The following is a 16,121-nucleotide window of genomic DNA, read 5'->3' as shown; positions in this document are numbered from 1 at the left end:
TTATTTTTATGATATAGTTGATTCAAACAATGACTGCTCACGTGCTGTTTCAAATTACCTGAAGGATATTTACTGATAGTGAAAACAAAATATGAAAAATAATGAGGAACTCCAAAAGTGACTGAGTAAGTTGAATACTGAGTTACTTTCAAAGTTTTGTCACTCATAAAAGGGAGACACAGTAACTGATAATTTTATTTTTGTTTTAGTTTTAGTTGTCATTTAAATATCACTAGTTACGCAGTTCTGTTGAACGTAAATGTGGAAGGTTGGGTCACTATTCTGTCACGCTGAAGCTAGTATGATTATATTGGAAAATTCTGTGTGGTATACAAACAGTGTAATACATGCAAGTAACCACTTAGTGTACAATGGCAGCACAGAGCGTTAGATGGGGCTATAAACAAGAATTGCAACTTGATGGCTGGTTTTGCAAATTTTTTATTTTGTTGTTTGCACGTACACACAAACTGCATTGATCTGAAACAGTGTCAACACAATGAAGCAATGTGTGCGTGCACCCTTAAAAAGAATGCACGTTTCTTTGGAAGCACTCAACACTTTCACTATACAGTAATGGTTATGTTTAGTCATTGCGTCAGTACATCGTACATATCAGTGCAAATTACTTAAATATGAACTAACACGAACTAACATTCCTGCATCAATGGGAATCAATTCTGAAACTGTAAACAGGTCACTTTCTCAATTAAATGTAAAGCTCTTGTCTTAATTGTCAAACAATTTGTTTTAATGGAAAACAAATATGAAAACATTTGCTGTATTTTTTAGATTTTTCATTGTGATTAAAAACAGAATCAGTTACCCACTGCTATTGTTGCTGTGAAAAAAAATCATCAATTAACTATGATCAGGTAATAATTATCTAATATCTAGAACGCTAACAAATTTCTGCAGAAAAGCTCAGGCCAAATATCAATACACATTTTTGGTACATCTATACCAGATATTTTTCTCTTCCAAGTCAAATTGTAATGACTTTGTAAAAATTAATAATATCAATATTGATGTTGTTTAAGGCACACTTTCTCTGTCATGTAAAATATCACAACATAAAATTCAGACTAATGAACTTTCAAGAAATTTGCTTCATGAACTTTGTACAATTCCATAATGAAGCATGCAATGTACATGCAACATTAGGGGAGGAAGAGCAGAAAATATACACACGCACACACAAAAGCACAGCTATTTTGCCACAAATTTAATTTTCTTTTTCAATAGCAACACATCAGCAGAAGCTAATTTTAACTACGTTCAGATACGTCTACAGTTTTACTGCAAACATCATGAAAGCACAACTCTGAAAGCCATTTTAACTTGACAGCTAGCTTTGACAGGTTTCACGGGAAAAATTCAAGGCAATAAGTGAAGCTCAGATATAGGTAATCCATCAGAATTGTTCTAAAGTTGTGTATGCTCATTGTGAAGAAAATATAATCAATGTTATCTGCACAACTGTGATGTTACAATTGTACCGAAACACTGTGCTTCCAAATATCTATGACAATGACACTCTCTCAGCACTTTGAAGTATGGTGAAGCAATGGTAAATTAATAAGCTGTTTTGATATTTATATTCTAGCTTCTTAAAAGAAGTGAAAAGCAATAATTCTCATGTTAAACCTAATTATTTACTTAGCTGAGGCATATACTATGTGGCCAAAAGTTCCCGGACACGCACTGCTGTTCGTTTAAAACACTTCAACCCTGTAGTTAATTGCATGTAGGCTCTCTTTCACCTGCTACTGCAATACTTAACTTTGTGGGATGCTGTCCTCTAATACATCATCAAACATAGTATCTGGTGATTTTTCAGATTTTGGGCAAACTGTTCTGACATGCAGCTGACTCATTCATCTGAAATATTTTTGATGGATTCAGCAATGGTCCTATAACTAAAAAATTCTTATTCCATGCTATTATCAAAATACGTGAAGCTTGCTTTCATAAGCAACTGCCTTCATTTTACCACTGACTAAAACATGCTCAATGGCCCAAGCCAAGAAGAGCAGCCCCAAACCAAATTTCACTACTATCAGAACACAATCACTTAAAAGACATTTTTCAGGTACCAGTAAGGTGTACAAATTAGAGTGCCATATCTCTTCATAAAGTATCCACTTACTACATGTGATAGCATTACCTGCAGCAACTTAAGAGGAGTAACATTTTAAATCTTATGATTAGTGGTTACTTGCCAGTAGCATCTGCAAGAAAACTGGATCCCATAACCATTCAAATAATAATTCTGTCACTGGTCTCTGAAACTCAACTGTAACAGAAGTTCTTAGCAATAGGTGATAGAGAGGTCTGACAATTGGCTCTTAGAGTGCAATTTAACTCTTCAGTCCTTATCAGCTGGTTTTAAAGGCTTACAGTACTGATGACTGGGTTCATTGTTTCCTTAATGCTTTCACTGTTAAATAACACGGCTAACAGTGGAGCCGGCCACATGGTAATCCTCTCTAACAGAATTTTTAAACTTATGGGTGCCATTCTGTTCTTTGGCTCATTCACATAGAAGACACATCTCTGATGTTAACACATCATGCTTTCACATATATATCTTAATCTGGTTTCAAAAAGACCACATTTAATGGGATGCTTGAACACTTTTGGCCACATAGTGTACAAATGTTCCAGCTACCAAACTATACCCTTCTCTTGATAACATTTTTTAAACTTACATTAGTCAATTAATCAAGTCTAACTTATTCCATGTTTGGAAATAATCTTTACTCACTTTATAATTTCTCTGGCAGTTTGACTTGAGTGCTGAAGGCCTCCTTCACTCAAACCTACGAATGTAGTTTTAAATAAAATTAGACATAAAAGAAGCTGTTATGCAAGTAATTTTTTACTTATTACTTTTTGCCAAATAGCTATGACTTACTATTAGTTGGACATATTAGTGATATCAAATATTTATTTCCCAGTGCCTTGTGATTTACAGCAACAAATATCAGTAAGCACTTTCTAGCTTTTTAACCTGATGACTTTATGGCTGAAATGTGCCCAAAAAGAAAACAATACAACCAGCAGCCATATCTCTTATATTTCTTTTTACAGACTGGTTAGTCTGGCTCACATTAATTTTATTCTGACACTATCTTCTTAACAAACTAAAGATCAAACTCCATAGCCAGTTGCATTGTTTTCTCCCCTCTTCAACATCTGATAACAATTTTGAGTGTGAAGTGAGCAGGAGTAGCTTTATTTTGCCACAGCACCCATTGCTTCATTCCAAAACAATGCATTACAGCCACTGGTGTAATTTCTAAAGAGGAATGCTTCATAAATGTAAAAGACCTTAATCGATTTTTATAAACAAAATGACACCTTAAAACAATGCCCTGCTGATAATGAAGTATGGGAAGCTACAAAACTATGGAGGTGCAATAGTTTTAGACATAATACATTTACTTAACTTTTTGCTACAGCAATTAAAAACAAAGAAAATAATAATAATAATAATAATAATAATAATAATAATAATAATAATGCTGACCATAATTTAAGTCAATGATGAAAAATTGTTATGTCTGAAATTTGGACTAGTATGTTTTAATTAGGACGCTTTTCTATTAATCTCATTTCTTTATATTGGCCCACGTTCAGAACTACAGCATTTGAAACAAAAAGTATGATACATAACTGTAATGTTATATGGGTGTCAAATTCCTAGATGAAAGTATTTACAGTAGTTAAAACACCAAAGACAAGAGAATTATCTCTTTGTCTGTATTAACAGCCACACTGGTTGCGGTTTTATTACATTTCTTGAATATATGTGGCATGGAAAAAAATGTGTAATTCAAATAACATTCTCACATTTACATTGGTTAAAGAGCACACACATGAAACACAAATGGACTATTTATAGTATTAAATGTCAATCAGGATAATTATGCAGCCCAAAATACCGTTGCTGAAGAGTATTTCTAGAACATAATTCTCATAGATGTAGATATAAAACACATTATGTCTTTGCAACAACTCAAAACATTAATATTATAGAAATAATAAATGGCACAAAGTAAATGCTTCATGGGTATGCCAATTTATTCAACTTCAGCATTTACAGAAAAGTGTATTCTTAGTACTTACAAAATGGACACCAGGGAGATACCAAAAAGCAAGGTAGGAAAAGGGATAATAACATATTTAATAATGTATTTTTCCCACCCCCTCTCCATTCACAGTTCCTCACAAATTCTTACACTTGTGAGAGACACAAAATTAATAAGATTATAAAAAAACAAGGAATTATGAAATTACTTCTGTTGACAAAATAGCGAAAGAGGATTCCAACATGAATATTCAAGATTGTGAAGTAATAAATGAATACCCAAGTACAACAGGACAATTTTTATTTCAGCTCATAGAAGCAAAGCAATTAAATAAACAATAATGTGCAATGATGAGAGATACCAAGTTTTCTGGGCAGAAGATACAGGTTAAATACCCATAATCTCATCAAAAAATATGACCAACAAAGACATAGAAACCCTCTCAAGTCCCGGCGGCGCGCAGCGCCGTCCTATGTACTTGGTCAGGTTCGAGAGAGGCGCAATTGCCCGGAGTTAGGCGAGTATACGCTATCAGTGCGACCACCTGTGCTCCCAACTGAGCTTGCCGCTGCTTACAGAGGCCCGAAAGTGTGCTGTCGTAGCGTCGCCGACGGGAGACAACACGCGGCCACCTACGGTGACCGGCAGTGACCAACAAAGGCCTGACACAACTAGAGGAATTCTGCACTGCTCCAGGCAAACTCTCCCTTCCCTTCTCCAAGCTGCTAATGGCAGACAGTGGTGAAAATAAGCTCCATCCATCATGATGCAGTATTCACCTCCCTCATGTGCTGTTGTCAGCAATGGAATCTGTGCATTGTGGTTCTAAGAAACCATTTCATAAACTAAGATTTACACACAGAAATAACAAACATTCAGATGTTCATGTTCAAAGCTGAAACATAACCTCCAAATAACAATTGTGAGACTTTAATGGTTATTAATTAGTCCCTCATTTTTTTCTACAAAGTATGAAGGGCAGACAACAAATGTAAAATTAATAGTGTCTGATAACAGAGGTTAGTTATCAACTGTACAAACTAGGCATATTGCCTTATGAGAAAATACGGCAACCATTTGTGAAATACATTGTTTCTATTATATATTTCAGCCTTAGGACACACAAGTGGTATCATTACTGATTTCAGTTTCTTAGAAGGGTCATCATCAGATGATGTGATAAAAAGAAAAATATGGATAATATAATGTTAGGAAAATAAATTACAAACCAAGTTTTATATGCTTGTACACACACACACACACACACACACACACACACACTTTTTTTATATAATAGAGGGAAACATTCCACGTGGGAAAAATATGTCTAAAAACAAAGATGATGTGACTTACCAAACGAAAGTGCTGGCAGGTTGGTAGACACACAAACATACACACAAAATTCAAGCTTTCGAAACCAATGGTTGCTTCATCAGGAAAGAGGGAAGGAGAGGGAAAGACGAAAGGATGTGGGTTTTAAGGGAGAGGGTAAGGAGTCATTCCAATCCCAGGAGCGGAAAGACTTGCCTTAAGGGGAAGAAAGGACACACACACACACACACACACACACACACACACAACACACACACACACAAGCAGACATTTGTGAAGGCAAAGAGTTTGGGCAGAGATGTCAGTTGAGGCAGAAGTACAGAGGCAAAGATGTTGTTGAAAGACAGGTGAGGTATGAGCGGCGGCAACTTGAAATTAGCGGAGGTTGAGGCCTGGCGGATAACGAGAAGAGAGGATATATTGAAGGGCAAGTTCCCATCTCCTCCGGAGTTATGACAGGTTGGTGTTAGTGGGAAGTATCCAGATAACCCGGACGGTGTAACACTGTGCCAAGATGTGCCGGCTGTGCACCAGGCATGTTTAGCCACAGAGTGATCCTCATTACCAACAAACACTGTTTGCCTGTGTCCATTCATATGAATGGACAGTTTGTTGCTGGTCATTCCCACATAGAAAGCTTCACAGTGTAGGCAGGTCAGTTGGTAAATCACATGGGTGCTTTCACACGTGGCTCTGCCTTTGATCGTGTACACTTTCCGGATTACAGGACTGGAGTAAGTGGTGGTGGGAGGGTGCATGGGACAGGTTTTACACCGAGGGCGGTTACAAGAGTAGGAGCCAGGGGGTAGGGAAGGTGGTTTGGGGATTTCATAGGGATGAACTAAGAGGTTACAAAGATTAGGTGGATGGCGGAAAGACACTCTTGGTGGAGTGGGGAGGATTTCATGAAGGATGGATCTCATTTTAGTGCAGTATTTGAAGACATCGTATCCCTGCTGGAGAACCACATTCAGAGTCTGATCCAGTCTCAGAAAGTATCCTGTCACAAGTGGGGCACTTTTGGTGTTCTTCTGTGGAAGGTTCTGGGTTTGAGGGGATGAGGAAGTGGCTCTGGTTATTTACTTCTGTACCAGGTCGGGAGGGTAGTTGCGGGATGCGAAAGCTGTTTTCAGCTTGTTGGAGTAATGGTTCAGGGATTCCGGACTGGAGCAGATTCGTTTGCCACGAAGACCTAGGCTGTAGGGAAGGGACCGTTTGATGTGGAATGGGTGGCAGCTGTCACAATGGAGGTACTGTTGCTTGTTGGTGGGTTTGATGTGGACGGACGTTTGAAGCTGGCCATTGGACAGATGGAGGTCAATGTCAAGGAAAGTGGCATGGGATTTGGAGTAAGACCAGGTGAATCTGATGGAACCATTGGAGTTGAGGTTGGAGAGGAAATTCTGGAGTTCTTCTTCACTGTGAGTTCAGATCATGAAGATGTCATCAATAAATCTGTGCCAAACTTTGGGTTGGCACGTCTGGTACCAAGAAGGCTTCCTCTAAGCGACCCATGAATAGGTTGGCATACGAGGGGGCCATCCTGGTACCCATGGCTGTTCCCTTTAATTGTTGGTATATCTGGCCTTCGAAAGTGAAGAAGTTGTGGGTCAGGATGAAGCTGGCTAAGGTAATGAGGAAAGAGGTTTTAGGTAGGGTGGCAGGTGATTGGCGTGAAAGGAAGTGCTCCATTGCAGCGAGGCCCTGGACATGCGGAATATTTGTGTATAAGGAAGTGGTATCAATGGTTAAAAGGATGGTTTTCGGGGGTAACAGATAGATTAAGGATTCCAGGCGTTTGAGAAAGTGGTTGGTGTCTTTGATGAAGGATGGGAGACTACATGTAATGGGTTGAAGGTGTTCTGTGGGGGCTTCATAACCAGCTACAATGGGGTGGCCGGGATGATTGTGTGTGTGAATTTTAGGAAGAAGGAAGAAGGTAGAAGGTAGGGGTGCAGGGTGTCGGTGGGGTCAGGAGGTTGATGGAGTCAGGTGAAAGGTTTTGTAGAGGGCCTAAGTTTCTGAGGAGTGCTTGAAGCTCCGCCTGGACATCAGGAATGGAATTACCTTGGCAAACTTTTTGTCTGAAAGCTGACACAGTCCTTCAGCCACATACTCCCGCCGATCAAGTACCACGGTCGTGGAACCCATGTCCGCCGGAAGAATGGCGATGGATCGGTCAGCCTTCAGATCACGGATAGCCTGGGCTTCAGCAGTGATGATGTTGGGAGTAGGATTAAGGTTTTTTAAGAAGGATTGAGAGGCAAGGCTGGAAGTCAGAAATTCCTGTAAGGTTTGGAGAGGGTGATTTTGAGGAAGAGGAGGTGGGTCCCGCTGTGACGGAGGACGGAACTGTTCCAGGCAGGGTTCAATTTGGATAGTGTCTTGGGGAGTTGGATAATTAGGAGTAGGATTAGGATCATTTTTCTTCGTGGCAAAGTGATATTTCCAGCAGAGAGTATGAGTGTAGGACAGTAAATCTTTGATGAGGGCTGTTTGGTTGAATCTGGGAGTGGGGCTGAAGGTGAGGCCTTTGGTTAGGGCAGAGGTTTCGGATTGGGAGAGAGGTTTGGAGGAAAGGTTAACTACTGAATTAGGGTGTTGTGGTTCCAGATTGTGTTGACTGGAATTTTGAGGTTTTGGAGGGAGTGGAGCTGGAAGTGGGAGATTGGATTCTACTCTTTGCCTTTACAAATGTCTGCTTGTGTCTCTGTATGTACGGATGGATATGTGTGTGTGCGGGAGTGTGTACCTGTCCTTTTTTCCCCCTAAGGTAAGTCTTTCCGCTCCCGGGATTGGAATGACTCCTTACCCTCTCCCTTAAAACCCATATCCATTTGTCTTTCCCTCTCCTTCCCTCTTTCCTGACGAAGCAATCGTTGGTTGCGAAAGTTTGAATTTTGTGTGTATTTATGTGTGTGTTTGTGTGTCTATCGACATGCCAGCGCTATATGTATAAAATTTTGATTTTGTCATTTTTTCTTTTTAAACACATCGTCTACTGATGATTTACTAAGAAGTCAAGACAGTAATGATACCATTTTGTGACCTGAGGTTGAAATATACGGTGATGGGGGTGGTGGCGGTGGTGGTGGTGGGTGGGGGAGAGAGAGAGAGAGAGAGAGAGAGAGAGAGAGAGAGAGAGAGAGAGGGGTACTTTTATGTCAGTGACAGCGTACATTTCCTCATCCACATTCAGGACAAAAGTTTATCTAATAAAATCATATTGGAGGATGCATTTTAAAAACACATGAACAAAAATGAGGAGCTTGCAACACTGTCATATCAAGCAACGCATTGGAATATACAGAGAAACGTGTACCACACTGCACTACTGTACAAACTATTGTAGCTCACTGAGTAGACTGCTACAACATATCAACCTACATCCAACATGTAGTTATGGTTCAAATCCTCACCAGGTTTATTTTTTATATTTTTACATGTCTGTTCTCTAGTTGTCATTACTTATAAGCAGGGCATCATTTTTTCCCATGACAATAGTCTATCGCATGACACTGGGGTCCATTAAACTGCATGCATGTGTGTACTAACCATGCAATGCAAAACCATAACTGTTCTTTGAAGTTCACGAAGGTCGGCTTCCCAATGGACTACAAAGATGATGAATATGTTGATATGTTTTTGATGCTGGGTGCATCTGATAACCAAGCTCGTGCGGTTCGTGCGTATGCTGTACAGTACCCACAAAGGTCCATTTCAATAAGACCATTTTTCGTAACCTGGAGCAACACCTTCGAGAAATCAGTAATCTTCGTCCACAAGTAATGGAGAGAGGCCATCCAAGGACTAGATTTACTCCACATGCACAGGAAGTGATTCTTAAAACTGTTCACTAAATGCCTCGGTGAAGTACCAGTTATATTACAAGGCAGTTCCAGGTATCACAAAGACTGATGCATTAGAAAACATTCTATTTGGTGTTTGGCTACAGCTATGGTTTCAGCATGGTGGTGCACTGCCACACTTTGGAATTAATATAACTAATTATTTTAATGAAGAGTTTACAGGAAAGTGACTGGCCGTGGAGGTCCAATGCTCTGGCCTCCAAGGTCCCTGGATCTTAATCCACTAGATATTTATTTGTGAGGACAAGGAACAAGTTTATAGTACTCCAGCCATAGATGTACACAAGCTAATAGCTTGCATGCATGCCATTTTGGCAATGGTGAATACAGATATAGGGTCCAGTAAAGTATGATCCAACAAGTGCCGAAGTGTTTGCAAATGCAAGGTGGTTGCTTTGAGCATCTCTAAAATGAACATTGCTTGTACATTTATGTACTGGCTCTGTGAAGTTAAGCATGGATGTCAAATGTACAGAATGGAGTTATTGCATTTACATTATATGCAGTCTAGTGTAGTCTCCCTGTTGTGTTTTTTGTACTTCATTGGATACAGACAAAGTTACTGTGTCCATTATTATTTTCCATTGGCCCTTTTTTAAATCATGGATGAAACACAAGTGGTCGTTCACATACATAAGAAGTTCATGATATGCCGTAATACTTACATAAATGTAACAGTAACAGAAAGAAATACACAAGATAGCACATTGTGGAGTGTAAATTTGATACAATTAGATGCCTTAATTGTAAAAAAAAAAAAGTTCGGTGCAAACACAACTCAAACATCACAGAGTCTGCATATCTGTTCCCCACCGCATTGCCTCATTTCACTGAGCTAATGGGACAGCTCTGACACAGTGCAGAGTTCATTTTACACAACATGTTTCGAAACACCTTTGATGTGCAGCAGTATGTACGCTGCATATTTTCGTATTACGAAGGTATAAATTCTAACTCCACCAAATACCACATGTTACTTTATGAAGCATTGAAATCGAGATTGCAATGCGCTTTTGTAAGCCACTCATCACTCATGTCACATGATATCACCAGCTCATGACAGCATAGGACACGTGATGTAGTCGGCCAATAGCAAGATCACTCTTAAGTAGCACGAAAACAGAAATAAGAAAAGTGTGCTCTTCTGAGCTCAAAATTCTTCTAAATGGCCGTCCTCAAAGAGTTGATTTTTAAATGAGAGTCAAACGTTTTGTTATTTACGACATTCATCATTCATTCTCGCACATAGTTCATCTTGCGTAAAAGGAAATTTGCTTTTAATGTATGTAATGCCTTTCAAACCACCGTTCGCAATATTTCCCCACTACCTGTTAGGAATAGGTTCGTTTCAGCAGTTGCAAGGGAGTGCCAGAATAACAGTCGTCACTGTGCAATGACGCAGGAAAGCCATATGTTCGTACGAGTAAAACATTAAAAGATCTTAGGTCATAAAAGAAACAAGACATCAAAGAATACTTCAAGAGCATTGGAATTTCGTGAACCTTACTAAAATGCATGATTTGGCTTAAAGTTCACATTTGTATGTCCAAATCCGAATGTAAATTTTCTTGGAGTACCAGTATTGTATTATCTCATATTTGGTTCTTTATTATGGCATAACGTCATACATGCACTAGAAATCAGCAAACAGTTGAAACCAGCCAACAGTGTGAAATTAAAACAGTTTGTTTCAAATAAACTGACTGCCTCAGCAGAAAAGATTAATCAAAGCCAAATCTCTTTAGCAAACCGACAAAGATAACTAGGTTGTTCTGCGAGGCGATTAATGCTTGACTGTGAGAAAGGTTGAAATAAAATCTGAAACTAATGGCATATTTTAGCCATCCGTAATTATGCATGCCCAAGAGCCCGCCCGCAACTGCTCAAAGGATTAAACTATTGTCACATCACGCTCAATGGAGGCAATATGTTGTTATGAAGCATTGCATAGTCTTCCAAAAGTCTCTGACACATTTTGCTGTTGGCAGACACTCGTATGAGCACTGTGTTTTGTTGTTGAATATGGCGCATTTCCTTTTCAACTTAAGTTTATTTCTCTCTCGTTCATGTTTTGTTGCTGCAGTGTTATTCTGCAGTAGTGGGATACAGTAATATCCTTTGTTAGAGTATTGGTTCTTACCACTCAAAATCACAAAAAAGAACAATGAACAATTCCCAGGTTTTTCTCGGTTTTCTCCCGGATGAAAAAATTCCCAGGTTTTTCCCGGATCTCCCGGGTCGCATACACCCTGTAATAACTAAATTCATGGATTCACTGCGCTAGACATTGCAGCAGTCTGTACAACCATATGAATACAGTTTCAGAAAAATTGAATGATTTGTTTAAGAGAAAGAGCTTCAAAAATTGAGCAACTGAATAACACAACGGCCCACCGCTGAGCCTTAAGCAACCATTTATTTGGCTTGCCACTGACTGATAAAAGTTGTTGGATGTCCTCCTGAGGGATATTGTACCAAACTCTATCCAGTTGGTGTGTTAGTTGTTACTGGTACTTTAAATATAGATTACATCATTTGTGCACATTTAAATTGATGGGGGACATAAGAAAACAAATAAGATAAATGTACAAAAAGTTTAAAAATTTTTTAAGTACATGATGGGTCTTTCTGGTAAATTGGCCCACTTACCATATAAATATAGTTTAAGCTACATTTTACAGTCAAATAATTGTAGAACTATGTAACACAACATTATTTATTATTAAATTTGTCAATTACTGTATACCATAAGCATGTTCTGTTAGATTTCTCTTTATTCCTATTAGCTTCCCAAAAGAAATATTAGACTGTCAGTAGCTCAGTGTGCAATATACAACAATACGTTTCAGTTTTATTTAATCCATAATAGTCCTTCAAAGTCTGCAACAGTAAAAACAATGGTTTTGATGGTTAGACAGTAATACTTTGTGTACATCTGCTTCTACATGATTACTCTGTAATTCACAATTAAGTGCCTGGCATACTTGCTTTTATACAATAACAGTAGCTGATTGATATTAGATTTACGGTGTCTTGTAAGATGTTGAATAACACAGGAGGTTACACAACTGTAATAATATTCCATAAAAAACGACTCTCTTGGCTTCCATTCAAACAAAGATGACATACTGCTACAACAACAAAAGTCCTGCCTACACATATGTAAGTCTCCTCAACGCAACGATAATTAACCATTCAACACACATTATTAAATGTTTGTTTACTCATCATTTGCTTTTACTATAGATACCAATAATCTGTGAAAGGTACCTCTGACAAATATGCATTGCAGTACTTCAAAGCATGAAATGTCATTCAAATCTCAACTGAATGTAAAAGTTATAAATGAATTCACAAGTATCTATGCGGAAAAATACAGCTGTAGTTACAAAAATGTGTTTGCTGTCCTTACAGTAAAGTCATCAAAATAATGCAGAAGCTCATACATCACAAATATCACACTAAGATGACATAGTATATGACAAATAGACTTCATTATTGGAATCATTTCCCAAAACACGTCGTTTCTATAATGCAACAACAAAAGCTGTTGTACAACAAAAACAAACATAATATGATCCCATGCTAGCAGAGGACTTTTCAATTGACTTCGAATATGGCAGCACCTTGGACAGTCTATGTTGTTTATATGGGTTTCTGGTGGCAGCTATCTGTGTATATGCATAAGAATGTGTGTTACCCAGAATAGCAGATCTGAAAAGCTCTATTCTACATGATGACAAAAGTCTGTGATTGTTTCTGCCTCTTGCTTTGTTTCACACACCACAATGTTCGGCTTTGTGACAGAATTTACGGAACTGACAGGATTTACAGAACTGAATGAATGACTGAATGACATGAATGCACAGTGTGAATATCACAAGGCAAGTAAAAAAGAACCTGGGATGTACAGGAGAATACGGCAGAAATGAAATTTTGTTGTTCATTTGCTTTCTGCCTTACCACCAATAACTCTAATTTGCAGCAGCCTGGTTACATTCATATAGAATTAACCCTGTAGATTCCTTTCTAACTACATAAACTTGTTGGCCAAAGCAGATCTGTATGTTATGTATACAGCAGTCATTGAAATATTCAATGATACTGGAACATTGTACTCTATACAAATGGGATGTATTTTCAAGTTCATCCTATTGTGAGGGACCAGTATTGTTCACTATTAATTATTTTTATTCATATATTTATTTTTTGTGCCAACATATTGGCTTTCCCTCTTCACTCACCAGATCAGTTTTTGAAAAGTGGGTATTCACCACTTGATTTCATGAACAGCACGCTTTGCACCCATTAAACAATGACAGACATTCTGGTGGTACCTTGTGTTGGGAAAGATTGTGACTATAAGTGAAAGCTTAGAGGACTGAGTTAGCCACTAGCCGAAAGATGACAGTATGTGAATAGTAATACCACCGGCTTTAAAAAGAATAAACTGTGATACAAAGAGTAATTTAAGAGTGAACCTGAATCTCAGGGGAAAAGAAACGACTTTTTATAAAATAATGGAAGCAGAGAGGCTTTACTGTTTCATAATGCAGGAAAAATAATTCAGATTTTAAGGTAAAATAAATAAATGTTTGGTTTCTCTCTCTCTCTCTCTCTCTCTCTCTCTCTCTCTCTCTCTCTCTCTCTCTGTCTCACATAATAATTCATGGTATTTGAAAGAAAATATAAAAAGTCACTTAAAATTACTGTTTTCTCATAAGTAAAACTTAATCCTGTTTTCTAATGTTGGCCTATAATTGGCATTAGTTGTGAAGAAAACCAAGAGGAATTTACACTTCTGATGTTATTGGTTGTAATGTTCTTGTAGACATAATTGGAAAAGCGATACAAATTACGTCATATAACTGTGGAAATTATATCGTGGCTACGCGTAGCCCTTTTTCATATTCATCTATTTTATTAACCAACAGATAAAAGATTCAAGCACTTGGCCACATTGGTGGTATAAGAAATATGCACCTGCAAGAAAAATATACTTTCCCTGGCAACATGTTTATCTTTGTGTAGCTGGATAATGCAACCCACAAAGAAAGTAAACAGAACTGATATTCACTGTATGATTTAACTGAACTATTACTCGTATGACATTCTACCCTGAAGCCAAGAATCAAATGTAAAATTATGGTCTAGTCTCTCAGAATTATTAAATACTTTATTTCCAGTGGAAGACATTAGATGTCAAGTTTTACAATACTAAATTGGCACTCCTTTGTGGGTAGCTTTAATTTGGACTCGCACTATATATTGGGAAATATAATACTTTTTGAATTATTTTAAACATCAGAAGTAACATTTTTTCTCTTTTGCACACAAGATAAAGTTTTATGAAATATATGATCCACACTCGGTGTTGCCTAAGGTTTTTAATGGCATAAAAAAAGCTCTACAAGATGATAAAAGAGCTAATGAAAATGTATACAAACATAGTTGGAGCATAAGTGTCTTTATTGATGTAGATCAAGATGAGGTAAAGCTAGATGAAATACTGTAAAGGTCAGAAGTAGACAGCAGCTACTGTGGTGAAGTGTATGTTTAGTTGATTGTAGCTACATCAGCAAACCCTACAGCTGTTGAGTGTGTTATTACTGAAAAACAGTAATTATTGTGAAACAATGGGAAGACCAGGCCAGAGTGGTGGAGGTAGCAGTGATGTGTGTGTGAGGTGAGTTCGCTTATGTGAATGTGTGTGTGTTTCCTTTTATGCAGCACAGACAAAAATGAGTCATTGAAAGCTGACAATTATAGGATATGGGTTCCACCTTTTTGCAAAAATGCTGTTTTTCTTTTTACCCAAACATATTTCAGCACCCATGTGCCATCATCAACAGGTGTTTATTTACTGAAAACTGTAAAAAGTAAAAGTATTTTAGGTTATAATTGATTTAACAAAGTGAAGCCTAAAGAAGGTTTTTGTCTGTTTTGCTTCTTCCTGTGATTTTATATTATAGGGCTTTGCAGGACCAACGGTGTCCTGCACCGATAGCTTGTTACCTGCAAACCAAACAATGTAAATGTAAATTTCATCAGCGAGTTTAGACATCTCTTGGTCTTTCAAAGACATGATTTTGGTGTGTCAAAATGTTTTGGATATATAATTGTTACTATTTCTTTCCCTCTACTTTTAGGTTCCAAGGACACTGCACACACACATAAATGTACTTTGTGTAGTTTCTTTCTTTCTAAGCACCTTTGTACTTCGCAAAACACGTGAGCACTATGTTGATGTGCGTCCTAACTCCATCAGCATTCATATGTTCCCGAGAGAGCTTGGCACCGAATTTGAATTTTGTTTACTTTCTCTCTCTCTCTCTCTCTCTCTCTCTCTCTCTCTCTCTATCTCTATCTCTGTGTTTATGTGTGTGTGTGTGTGTGTGTGTGTGTGTGTGTGTGTGTGTGTGTGTGTGTGTGTAAGCTCCTTTAGCTGTTTGTGTCGCCTTTCCTGTGAAGTTCCTTTAATGTGTTAAATAATATGCCTTTACAGAGAGTAGTATTTTCAGTTAAAACTTGCTTGCTTTCTGTATGTGGACGTTCTCTTCTACTGTCAGTTTGTGGTATAGGCTGCAGCTGGATTACAGCAGTTTCAAATCTGTTGCTATTGTAACTTGGAGGTAGTTACGGGCTAATAGGTGGTCAGCACATGTGCTATGGTTGCCATTATTTTTTTGTGCTCGCAGGTGTTATAAGGTTCCTGCATGTTTGCCCTATGTATACTGACTGTCAGTGTTGCATATCAGTTCACATATTCCTGATATGTTGAATTTATTTACAGGTGTCTCCTATGCTCTAAGCCTTTTCTGTGTTA

General features: G+C 38.0%; 1 protein-coding gene across 3 annotated transcripts in view; it reads right to left on the bottom strand.

The window, feature by feature from the left end:
* Positions 1-16,121, bottom strand: part of LOC126285304 (SH2B adapter protein 2) — a 101,274-nt gene that overhangs the window by 13,308 nt on the left and 71,845 nt on the right. Inside the window, exon 7 of one of the 3 annotated variants that reach the window (XM_049984601.1) lies at positions 2,768-2,822. The exons of the other annotated variants lie outside the window; for them this stretch is intronic. Coding sequence (XP_049840558.1) covers positions 2,817-2,822 — 6 coding nt within the window. The 3' untranslated portion in view covers positions 2,768-2,816. The remainder of the gene's footprint in view (positions 1-2,767; positions 2,823-16,121) is intronic. 3 annotated transcript variants of the gene reach the window in all.

The sequence above is a fragment of the Schistocerca gregaria genome, chromosome 8, assembly GCF_023897955.1.
Source record: "Schistocerca gregaria isolate iqSchGreg1 chromosome 8, iqSchGreg1.2, whole genome shotgun sequence".
NCBI lineage: Eukaryota > Metazoa > Arthropoda > Insecta > Orthoptera > Acrididae > Schistocerca > Schistocerca gregaria.
The sequence above is the reverse complement of the archived record's forward strand: the minus strand, read 5'-3'. Positions and strand labels throughout refer to the sequence as shown.